At 40.3% G+C, this 12,669-nt stretch overlaps 1 protein-coding gene across 1 annotated transcript in view; it reads right to left on the reverse strand.

Annotated features, from left to right (window-relative positions):
• The window catches only part of LOC131688509 (uncharacterized), a 314,553-nt gene that overhangs the window by 41,566 nt on the left and 260,318 nt on the right, over positions 1–12,669 (reverse strand). Inside the window, exons 3-5 of the mRNA XM_058972805.1 lie at positions 8,202–8,313; positions 7,883–8,129; positions 7,701–7,805 (exon numbers count right to left, since the gene is read on the reverse strand). Of these exons, the coding sequence (XP_058828788.1) occupies positions 7,701–7,805; positions 7,883–8,129; positions 8,202–8,313 (464 nt within the window). The remainder of the gene's footprint in view (positions 1–7,700; positions 7,806–7,882; positions 8,130–8,201; positions 8,314–12,669) is intronic.

Below are 12,669 nucleotides of genomic sequence, written 5' to 3' on the forward strand. Positions count from 1 at the left end.
CCCACAGCTAAGTAACTGCGTGAGTTGGAATGTACAACTTCCATTCCACACTCTGGCGACGACGAGGACACCGAAGAAGTCATTCACACGTACAAAACCAGACGCAGCTGTTGCAAAACACGTGTTTTCACCATTTTCTTCCACGGTTTCATGATTTTTCACATCATTTGGTACTTTCTCATTTTCTTACCTGAATGACGTCAATGGAAACCATTTATTATTTGTCTTACTAGTTTTTATTAGTTTTTTTACTAGTTTTTGAATAATCCTCAGTATACATACTTTTCAAATAAAAGTTGACCCGCTGGTTTTCTAGGCGTGTACCAATTTTATTTAACCTCGAATCATATTACCAGAATTTAAAAACATCTAAAAAAGTGTCTTCACCTTATTGGACTTACTTTGAAAAATATTTAGCCAGACATAAAATCATTGTTGCCAAAAAGTTGCTAGATTTATAAACTTTCTAACGAGTGCTTATTTGTAAAAATCAGTGCAAAAATGCCATCGCACGAGCTCGCCAAAGAAAACTGACCTACTTGATCCCACTGTACTCCACTCGTTAGTCGGAGGTTGAATCGTGGCTTATAAAACAAGCCAACCATAAGCCTGTACTCACTATTCCCCCGGAGGAAATTCTTATATGTATTCGATTTTTCCATTGCAACATTACTTTCCGCTTGCAATCTAATTATACCGAAGGAAGAGCAGAGGGACAAATTTAGCGAGCTTGAGTGCGCAGATGATGCAAGAATCTGAGTCATTTCATCTGTGTTCAAAATAATCATTTGCAAAGATCTTGGATTAATGTAGCTCGGTTATGATCGCGGTTCGGGTAGGTGTTCTGTGATACTACAAAACATTTGGTCGAGGGAAGGTTGCTTTAAAAGAATAGCACTTTTGAAACACCAAAAATACTCCCACGGAGGAGATTTTTTGATCCAAGCGAACAATAGTAAAATCGTTGAAGTTGAGATCAGTTCATGAAATGAGCCATGTTTCGCATGATGCAAATGCGTCAGATTGCAAAAGGAATCGATTCATACTCATTTTTTGGAGCTGTAATTTCAAGGATTAATCCAGAAGTGAGATAGTCAGCGACCCAGAGCTTCTGTGCTTGGCTAACCGAGACATCACTCGGTTCCAGTCAGTTGCTTTAGGCGTGTTCACACGTGTTAAAAGTAACGGCAAGGAACATTGTAAAAATTAAGTTCACTATGTCAGAAAATTGCATTAGCCCAATATTGGACTGAGTCTCCATTTGTAATGTGATATTCCTGGAAGTGCTAGGTACTCCTTATTGTACCTAAAATTTGTAAGTCCGCTGGCAACTTGCTTTGGCGTTAAGGTAGTATTTCCATTGGTTTTATCTAAACTAGTTGACGCGCCCACAGAAACGAAACCGTTGAGACCCTTTCGGAGTAGCCTAAGGAAGGAAATATTTCTCTTATTTCTTGACGTCCCGGAAAAAACAATAGATGTTTTCTCTTATGAACCGTTAGAATTATTCTCGTAAATTTGCATAGGTTTTGCATATTTGAAAGAGCTGATGGCGGAGCACTTTTCAACATTTCATCAAACGAGCGTTTTTGGCATTCGTTACGGGTGCGCTTGACGTTATTTCATGAAAACTCTTCTCACAGTAAATACACTTTTCAGTATTCTTTCTGCGGAAATTCTTCCCACATTTGTAACATCGTGGTTTATTGCTTCAGTGGTGGACCGTATGGCCCAGCAGTTTGCAAGTGAGGCAGTTCCTGTCGCGCGGTACAAACAAACGAGCAGGTAGACGAAGCCTTACCACCATAATGTGATTAGGCTACCACCGTCCCTTAGCAGATCCACACAAGCGATACCCATCTCGACAACTACACCATCTAGCTCTACGTCATGGGCTGGATCATAGACATGGTACTTTTCCGTAAAGGGACTATCGCAAGAAATCACGTTCGCTTGCTTCCGACTACCAGCCACAAGCGACTAGGTCGAACCTTGCGGACCTCGACCTCGAGTCTGGGTAATTTGGGTAGATTTTAGGGCGGGTGGCAAGCTTCAATATCCCCAACAAAGCATAGATACCCCCAACCAATCAGGTAAGGTAACAAGCATGGTCTAAAAGTGAGAATGATAAATGAAAGAAACAAGACAAAAGTAAAATTCCTATTGCACGCCGTCGTATTTTATGAGCAACTAGGGTCGAGGGTGGTGGCTAGCGGGTTTCATACATCCTTGACGTGACGGACGAAGCTATGGTGCCTTGAACACAGGCAACGCAGATCCAAGGCCATCATTGAAATGATAAGTTCTGCGTTTGAGATGTACTTTCTTCGGTTGCCAGACGACCTGTAACCTGTAATTATTGCGTGTGACATAGTATGTAAAGTCTAATTATGAGTCATGTGGTGGTGTGTGCGTGGAAGATGTGAGTTTTAGCGTTCGAGTCCAGGGGTGCATATCTGTCTGTTGGCGTGGGTAGTGTGACCGCGAAGGTCTCGAGCGTTTGTATGTTAACGTGTTTGTCGCTTGCACTAGCGTGTGTGTAACTTCGAGTGCATAAATTCGACGTTAAAATCGTGTGGCCATTCGCATATTCACATGTATTCTTGAATGATTGCGCGCGTAACGTGAGTCTGATGCTTAATTTTTAGTGCTAGATGCTAGAAGAGTCAGTTTCCCCATATTCCCGGTCATGTCGCCGTGGAACGTTCTAGTCACTATGAGCGTCATTGTTTGATTGGTCCAACTGAAGATATGAGTATAGGCTTCTATAACCGAGGGTAGACTTCCGGACGTGACCGATTCATGATCACGCAAGCGGTTGGTTTACTTGAATTGTGTAGATGATTGCATGTTCGCGTTTGTGGCCAGGTTTGGGTTATTGCGAAGGAAACGAGCGTTTGTACGTTTGGAATGGGAGAGATTATAAGTGTATATGAGAGAATATGCAATTAATTGTGTTAGTGAGTGTTAGTATGAATCTAATTTAGGATATTGTAATAAAAGGGTGCTTGATGATGTTTGCAATACTGTCAAACCCGTCAACCTAAGGGATGGACTTTCCTGTAAGACCAGAGATTTAAGTATAAAAGCCTGTAAATTGTGTAAAATGGCCAATGATAGTCTGTTCACGGCTGGCAATCGCTCCCGAAAATTCAGTCTTCGGCACGGTGATACATATAGGAACTCCCGTTTATGTCGCCTTCTACGGCGTGGGAGTTGAAATCCAATGAACCGATGCTTGGGTGAAATGCTTCAACACGGCCTAAACAGTGAGTTTGTATGGAGAGTGATAATAGAAAGTAAGCTTCAACATCTCCAACAAAGCATTGGCGCCTCCGACAAATTGAATAAGAATGCCTCTGTTCGCTACCAGCTAGTAGCACACATAGATATGATTTCTTAAGACTTTTCGTCATTACATATCAGCCGATAGCTCATATTAATATCTACTATGCTAGCATAGTAATTATGGAACCTCACCTATTCAAGACAAGTAATTGCAAAACACTAATTCGTGTATGTTCAATTTATTAGCTGGTAATCATATTTCGTCACATTACGTGCAGCAATCATATATCCCAAAACACCGCAGTTGACATCAAATCATTCTCGCTTGTACCTTTCTCGGAAACGCCATGCCGTTGATATCAATTTTGAGCGCTTCACTAGTCGGAATGCTCCTGTGGACACCAGCAGGCACAGCTTATCCCTGTGTGTTAAACGACTGTTCGCAACCGTTCGAACCGAAAGGGAACTGTAGGTTGGATCATTTCCGTATTACCTTCCTGAAACCACGATCGTACTTTTTAAGTCAACGATCAGATTGGCCACTTTTCAACGCGCTGAACGATTCATCCGAATGTTTGTACTTTACTGCATATGACAGTAACACCGACGGCTTGATACTTGATATTTTTTGCTACCAGGTTCCGAACTCTAGCGAATCTAGACACAAATTTGCAGTTAAGTCGATTGATAACAGTTCCGATCGACGTTGGTGTATAGAACACGAACCAAGTGCGCTGGAACAGTGCTACAAGCCATTAAAAATTCGTGTTACGGCGCTGGATAATATAACACTGATTATAGACAATTTGGCTTCAAGCGCGGAACGCGTTACTCTCAGTTTCGAGGCTGACGAGCTTGCACATACAAACCACTCGCGCTGTAAGGTACTGGATACGGTCGCGCGTGATATGAGTGATTGTAGCATTGACATGGTTGCACAGAAAGCGATGGTTGTTGACTTGGTTGTAGTGTTGGGATTGACGGCGTTTGCAATTATCGGAATTATTTGCGGCCTAACTACGAGCAGCAATTCTTAAGAGCATACTGTCACACAACAAAACGGGAGCTCGGCAAAAAGCAAGTTTGTAATGATTTATCGAACTGTAATTCCTAATATCATATAGTGGACACAATAAATTGTTATGAAAGTGCACAGCTGATTGTAAAAATGTGCAAATAAAGAAAGAGTTAAATTTTAGTTGGAGGATCATCGAAGTTCACATTTGTGAGAGTATATAATGAAATAGAATTCATCGTCAAGATACTGTGGTTTTGAGATTGCCGTCGTCAATTAAACAAAAAATCAAAACCATATTTAAAATATGCTAGAAGCTTGGTTAATTATAAATTGAACAACATGATGTAGCTGTTCAATCAGCAACGGAGATAAAACATTAGACGAATTTCGCGCCAACTCGAACAAATGTTGGCAGCACCCTCTCAGATTTCAATGAAACTTTCTGTACATGAGAACTAGTTTAATTTTGGAATGAAAATATTGAAAAAATTCTTCATCGACTACTACACTGAAAAAAATCGATTTTAATTTTTTTAAGATTTATAAAAAAACCATCTTTGATTTGGATGAAATTTTGTTCCAAGATAGGTAATTATGTTCTCTACCTACCGTCAAAAATTCAAGTTGGGCACTTTCAAGGAAAAAAGTTATTTGAAAAAAACTTTTCTTTGTCCAAACTGAATTTTTTTTTTCATTGTATTTTTATCGAAAACTAAACCAATGAAAGTCATAAGCATCTCAGAATCGTATTTCCTAACTGCTGGTAGATCTGGTACTAGAACGCTTAGCGCACGACCAGACAACATGTTTAATATCGCGATAACCGCCACCACAAGCGACCGCTCTCCACGACCCCAATACGCCGGAGATGGGCATTCTGCGTATAATTATTATACATGACCCGAGATATCACCCGAATGAAGTCATGACCCTCATCCATTCTTTTGGACCAAGGTTTGTTGATACCTTTGGGATTCCTGAATTTCAATCGCTCCACGAAATTTGCCAATTTTCGAGCGTCATCTGAGAAGAAATATTTAAAAACGCGGTGAAGCTACGCGAATATTCATAAATATCATTTTCTAATGCCTAAATGTCCATCTTCTCACTATCATTTTAATCCAAGTGTCCGCCTTCTCAATACCCGGAATGGAGCACAGCGAAAAAACTCAAACTAAGGTAATCTGCCATGATTTTTCAAATAAAGTACACAAAAACTCCCATTTGTTTTCTCCAGGAAATACAAAGCCTCCTGTAACTATAACGATGGGCATGGTCGTTGCTAGGTAGATACAAAACCATCAGTTTTATGGGGAGAATGTTTGCAGCACAGCCTCTTTTATGATTGCACTCCCGACTACTGTCATAATAATTAGCATAAAAGCGATGCATAACTGTCATCATATGACGAACGTTCCGTGTATTCCAATCACAGGATGAATCGAATACACAACGTAGGCCCAAGCCACCAGACGAAACATTGTTTCTCTGATGATCCATCCGTTAATCCGTCGACGGACCGGTGCCAATAATCGCGTTTTTCAGCTTTCATCAAGTTTTTCATGTGCATTTGTAGCGTCGCGTATATTGGAAAAAATTTGCGCGATCTGGCGTTCAAAATTCTCTTTCGCGTACAATTCTAGGCAATCTCTGCCCACCAGGAAGTAGGAGACTGTTCTCGGTTGTTCGCGTCGGGTAATCGTTTCGTCTGACCTTTAATCGGTTCTGTAACAGCACCCTTCATGGGACACTCTCAGGCCTTTACGAGGAAGCTTAGGAGAGAAAACTGATTTTTCTTTCAGAAATTTATAGGTACACTAGAAGATGTTCCCAGAATGGGATGGTCAGACTCTCACTCTTTAGTGAACAAGGAAACGTAGAAATTAGTCGTTGTCGGTGCCGTAGCGCTCTTTTGCATTTCTTATTAGAGCGTTCCTTAAAAGAACTGCCTTACTTCTAAAATAAGTCGTTGTAGGCTCAATTGTTTGCAACGACGGCAGCTCATGCCTCGCGGCACAAAAAGGTGAACAGGTAGACTAGGCCCGTCCAAAAGATTAAAGTTTGGATGTGCAGATTCGGCGAAAGGTTCAAAATGAGGCCGATGGAAAATATAAAAATCTCTTATGAAAAATTTCTAACCCTATGTGTGGGGTCGGGACTCGAACTCAGGTGCGCTGCGTACAAGGCAATCGATTTACCAACTACGCTACGCTCACCCCCCTTTTCATATACTCCTTTATTTTTCCTGAACGCAATTGCTTGCTAACCAGAATTTTCACTAGCGGAAGCAAAGGGTTCTTGAAGAAGCGAACCCCATACTTCGCAATTAAAGCCCCTGTTGGATACTACACCATCAATCTCTACTTCCCGGGCGGGTACATATACAAGATACTTCTTCGTACACGGCCAAGTGGTATTTTCATTGGTATAGTTTTCGATAAAATGCACTGAAAAAATCAGTTTGGACAAGGAAGTTTTTTTGAAATAACTTTTTTCCTTGAAAGTGCCCAACTTGAATTTTTGACGGTAGAGAACATAATTACCTATCTTCGAACAAAATTTCATCCAAATAAAATTTTTTTTTTGTAAATCGACCTTAAATTTTTAAAATCGATTTTATTCAGTGTAGGTGTCGATGAAGAATTTTTTCAATATTTTTATTCAAAAATTTAACTAATTTTGCAAAAATCACTCCTACAACATTTTTTGTAGTATATGTCATTTTTAGACTATAGCCATTCAAAAAAAAAAGGTAAAACAAGTTTGACCCTTTTCAAAAGACAATCTAGATAATTTTTGAAAAACAAAGTATGCAAAGTGGCTTTTTGTGACAAAGTCTTCATGTACAGAAAGTTTCATAAAAATCTGAGAGGGTGCTGCCAATTCTGAACACGATTTAGCGCGAAAATCGTCATTATTGAAGCCGGAAATTAACCGTATATTTAAGCTAATGACTTTGATTAAGTCTATCAATTCTACATAAACAAAATTATCGTTACATTTCAGAATTTCGGTAGAATAGCATGATGAATGTCCTCAAGCGAATTACGTAGACTGTAGAGCATCTAATGATAGTATAATGTGATTATTATGTAGACACCATTTCCGAAGACACCATATGAAAGGACACAGCCATTAGTTATAACGTGTCGATCAGGTGTGAAACATGTTCGCTGTTTTAAATTATACAGAAAAAAATGATTTCACCACATGTAATGTAACGAAACACTCCGTATTCTAAATTCGTAGTGAGTAGCTACTTTCTGATGACATTCCATTTAAAAAAAAAATGCAACTATAATGTATGTCATAGTTTCCCGATAATAAACGGCTAATTCGTAGTTCATTTCGATCGTTTTAATCAGTTCCCCGGTTAAAACTAAAACACACTCACCGGAATCATCCGACCCTAGGCTGGTCAAGTCTTCCCTCTTTTTGCTGTCACTTTCTTTCCCACCAAGGGTTTCGTTTTCGACCTTTCCCGTTCGCAATCCAGCAACTAAAAAAAGATAAATCAAAAACGAACATTAGCTCCAATCAAACCTTCCTAATTACTCGATCGTGGTAACGCATTACCAAGTGCAGATCCAGCTTCGCTTCCGTTAAGCACTGTTCCACTACTGCTGCTGCTGCTACTGCTCCGAATGCCATTTTCGGAGGAGACACTAGCTCCGGCACTACAGCTGATCCCCCGCGTTATAGCCGGTGTGTTGTTCGGGTTCGTCGATGAGGACTGAATGATCTTGCTGCACATGGTGGCTCCGAGTATCGAGCTCGTGCACAGGGTGTTTTCCGATTCGGCACTCGGTGAGGATACTTCAACCTGGTGTAAAGGGGTATAGAAACGTTGAGTATTTATGGGTGACAAGTAAAAAAAATAGGATAATATTATTACCTCGGGTATCCGCTGAAGAGCACTGTCCAAACTTCGGTTCCGGTGGTGCTGGGTCATGTTGATTCGAGTATTAGTCACCTGCGATACTGGAGGTAATAGGATTCCCATTGATCTGTGGATAAAGAAGAAAGAGAAAGGTGAGTATTATTAACATTATTAACAAATAATGCAGTAGAATAATAATTTCGGTTTAAATTTATTTTAGTGTAGCAAAATAATTTCTTTCGCAACTGAAAATATTATCCAGCTATGAGGATGCACGATCAAAATAAAAAAACACGCACCCATGCGACATTTTATTTATCACAATGGATGGAGCTTTTTTCGATTATAGAGGTTTTAACCTTAAAAACCTCTTCGGGTTAGAAAAATCTCTTATGAAAAATTTCTAACACTATGTGCGGGGTCGGGACACGAACCCAGGTGCGCTGCGTAAAAGGCAATCAATTTACCAACTACGCTACGCCCACCCCGAGTGATGGAGCTAGCTATAATTTGAAAATTACTTTACTTGTTCACAGCACTACACAGTGATTATTTTTTGTTGTTAAAATCATGCGATCGATTAACTCTGTTAAAATCATTTATTTTTGGTCGTTTATGGTGTTTATTTGCATGATTTACTTATCCGATTCCAACTGGAGTTGAGGACTATTCTGCCCATGATCACAAATCAGTCCCATAAACTTAGGAAATCCCATAGCAAACGGGGCACATATGGTCAGTCTCCTGTATAGTGTTGTATTGGTCTGCGAAATTATCGAGAGAAATCGAAGATCTTCTGTAGTGATTTTAGTTCATTTTTTGAAATTGTTAACATCACCGTGAACTTCATGTAATGCCCCACAAAGATTTACAAACAGCGGGCTCAGTTTGACATATGCTGGTGAGTGCTTCCCACATTTCAACAGTACAGTTTGATATTAGCTATAAGTTCTGGTTATAAGACATATGACTCTCCTGTTACTGGGATCGAGAAAATTGCATGACGCGACATTTACGGATCGATTTTTTATCGCACTTACATGACTGGCACCTGTTGTCTAGAGTTAATGAGAACATTTACTGACTGTGCTATGATTGTGCTTGCAGTTTCAACAAGTGGATGCAGCAATGCGATTTCGCTGCTTTCCTGTGGTCACTTAAAAGTTGTGCGGTCGTCTCACATCTCTCTAGTCTCCAGATCTCTGGGTAACTCTAGTCTTGTAGCTCAAAGGAGGCTGTTTATTCAGGGACTTCAAAAACAAGGCCGCGAGAATAATGCTAAAATTTGTGCCACTACTGCTGCTGTGATACCATTCAGCTGGCAACCAGTTGCTGATGAGGTCTGGAGGTCTATCTGAACTGTCTCGACCCGAGACATAAAAAAGATAATCATCGAGACCTCAATAACAATCGTGGAATAATTTCATTAAATGCTGCCTCGAAGTTCTTCGAGCTAGTGATTATGGAACCTCTTCAGGCTCACTGCAAACTATACCCAAGTGGCGATTACGATATTGCAAAAATGGACAGATTTGGAATGTATTGCAGCGGTTCTCATTCTACCAACATACTGAAAGATATTGGTTGCCATAAGAGATTGCCAGACAACCGAATTTACCTCTACGCCAGGAATACCTCAAGGAAGCCACCTGGGATCGTTGAGATTTCGGCTGTACTTTTATGATGTTCGTCTTTTGCGGATAATCTCAAGCTATTTCATCCGAATCGCTCAATTGGAAATTGCAGATATCTGGAGTCTTTACAAGTTTTTTGTATACCAAAAGAAGTTTTCGGTAATCTTATTTTCAAGAAAGGAAGATCCGATTTAATTACGTAATTGGCGTTTATTGGAAACAGTGTCTGGGAGTGGTTCGGGATTCTCAACCAATGTTTAAATAACATGCCTCCTATGCAGTTGGCAGGTCTTGAGCGCTGGGATCTTCAGAATAGTCAAAATTGATTAATCCTGGATTATTGCCTTCAAGTTTTAAGCCCAAACTACAATAATGGCGTTGAAAGAATTTCAGTGTCACTCCGTAGATTCTCGTGGAGAGATTCCGTCCGACTCACTAGTTATGATAACTGGTATCAGCTGATTCAACTGGAGCTCCTTTATTTTCGCTGGAATACAACAAGAGCATCGCTCACGGTTGACACTCTGTAAGGTAGATGCGTTAGATGTCCCAGGTAGCAAATCAACATAAACGAACATTACGCAACAACATTAAGCTTTGATTGCCAATTGTAGCACGGTGCTATCACTGGCCTACAAAGAATTTTTGACATGGCCGCTGCAGCTTTTGATTTCAACGTATCTTTTTCTTCTCTTTTTTTTATTGACGACTGCGACTAAGAGTGAGTCAATTTGTTCTTTTTTATATTGCAACGATATTTAATTAGCAAGGGACTGGAAGGTGTAAGATATTTTTTCAATATTAAGAGCCATAGTACTCAAACGAAAAACATGAAGTTGAAGCAAGAAAGTTTAGAAAAGCATGGAATAGGGCTGTATGAGCAAGCTTAGAGTTTTCCGATGATTGAACCCTTTGTCTTCTACACGCAGGTGTCAGGATATTTGTCATTTAAAATGCGAATCACCTGAGTCTTCGGCATGTCCGGTACGCGTCAAGTTATGCTGTCGGAACCGACAAAAAGTTAAGTCTCGAAAAACTTCCACATTAAGCATCTGCGACGGTAAAACTCATCGAATGAATCAACGTATCTGGACAATCTCTGCGTTTACGATTTTCCACAATTTTAAACGAATTTGATAACAACGGTTGTCCTTGCTTTATCACCTTTATTTCTAACTCACAAGGTACACTTAGTTTAATTCCTTTATCTCACGGGACAGGAAATGTCACCCATTAAAACACTGCCTAAGGCCAATTGCAGCGGGCCGTGATTCTGAATGTGATATTCATTGTACGTTTCGGATATGTGCGAGCGTAGAGTCTTCACGATCGCGTGTATGATCGAGAAGGGCTCAAGCGTTTGTACGTTAACCCATTCGATCGCGTGGACGTTTGTAGGTCGCGTGTGCCAGCGTGTATGAAATTTCGCGTGTGATCTTGGATGATCGCACGCAGAAAGTAAATTTGATGCTTAATTTTCGGTGCACGATTCGGATGCTAGAAGAGAGTGAGATCTTTTATATACGGCCTAAATTCTCATATCCATTCAATGAACGATGAACCCCACTGGATTCACCTTCGCCTTTTCGCTACCTCCTTCGTTACTAAGTACATCCAAAGTAAAACAAAAAAGACAAAGCCGGCTTCTTCTTTCGATTTCACGGAAGCGAGTTGCAGAAGTAGCGACTTTCGTTTTCCTATGGCAATACGAAAATTCAATCTCGTTTTAATTTTAAATCAGCAATTTTGATTTTTCATTTTAATTTTCATTCAATGAAATTATAGCAATGTGCATCATAGAACAGCCACTAGAACGCTGCAAACACGGGAAATATGCACACCAATAGTGATTCAGTCGTCCAATATCATCGTTAGTTCGTAATTCCACGAAATCGAACAACGACATATAAATATCGTTAATAGTGTATTTTCGTTTACCCAGCACTTCAATATCGAAGGGACTAACATCGTTCTCAATTCCAATCTCTCCCGTCATTGTCGCCTAATTTTGGCAAACGAAAACAATATTTTTCTGCTCTGCTTCCATATCACTAGAGTTCCCCAGTCATGTTGCTTTGGAACGTGTTTTCTAGTGAATATGTGAATAGGGCCGAGAATAGGAACTTCCGGACGTAACCGATTTATGATCGCGGGAATACAGGCGTTTGTAGGTATTCATTTTCAAGACCGCGTTTGTAAATTTATAAGTGATAAAACGTTCACTTGGTCATCGAAGCGTTATCCGGTTTGTAAGATCGCGGGCGCAGGTGCGCGTGGATGATCGCTAAGGGCTCGAGAGTTTGTATGTTAACACGCTTGTCGCGTGTGCTAGCGTGTATGTAACTTTGCGTGCAGAAATTCGATTTTATAACTGTCTTTCGCATATTCTCGTGTATTCTTGAATGATCGCGCGCGGACCGTGAATCTGACACTTAATTTTGAGCGTATGGTTCAGATGCTAGTAGACACACATCACAAGAGTTCCCGGTTTTGTCGCCATGGAACGTGTTATCTTTGCGTAATTTTTTTGATTAGTCCAACTGAAGGCTGCTAGGGGTAGGGTAGAGATTACGGGAACATGGGTTGGCACTAAAAAATCACCTTATCGCTGGGATGATTTCATATTTGCCGGACAGCGGATTCATAATCGCGCGAACACATACGGTTGTAGGTCCCAGCTTGACATTTCGTTTATGGGATGTTTTCATGTTTGTGAGTAGTAGTGTGTGAACGAAGTTCAAGTGTTTGTATGCTGACGTGTTAGTCGCGTCTGCTAGCGTGTATTTAACTTCGCCAGAATAAAATCGATTTTTTTAACCGTGTTCAAATCATTGCGTGTTTTCTTAAAT

This window comes from Topomyia yanbarensis, chromosome 3 (genome assembly GCF_030247195.1).
Source record: "Topomyia yanbarensis strain Yona2022 chromosome 3, ASM3024719v1, whole genome shotgun sequence".
NCBI classification, from domain to species: domain Eukaryota; kingdom Metazoa; phylum Arthropoda; class Insecta; order Diptera; family Culicidae; genus Topomyia; species Topomyia yanbarensis.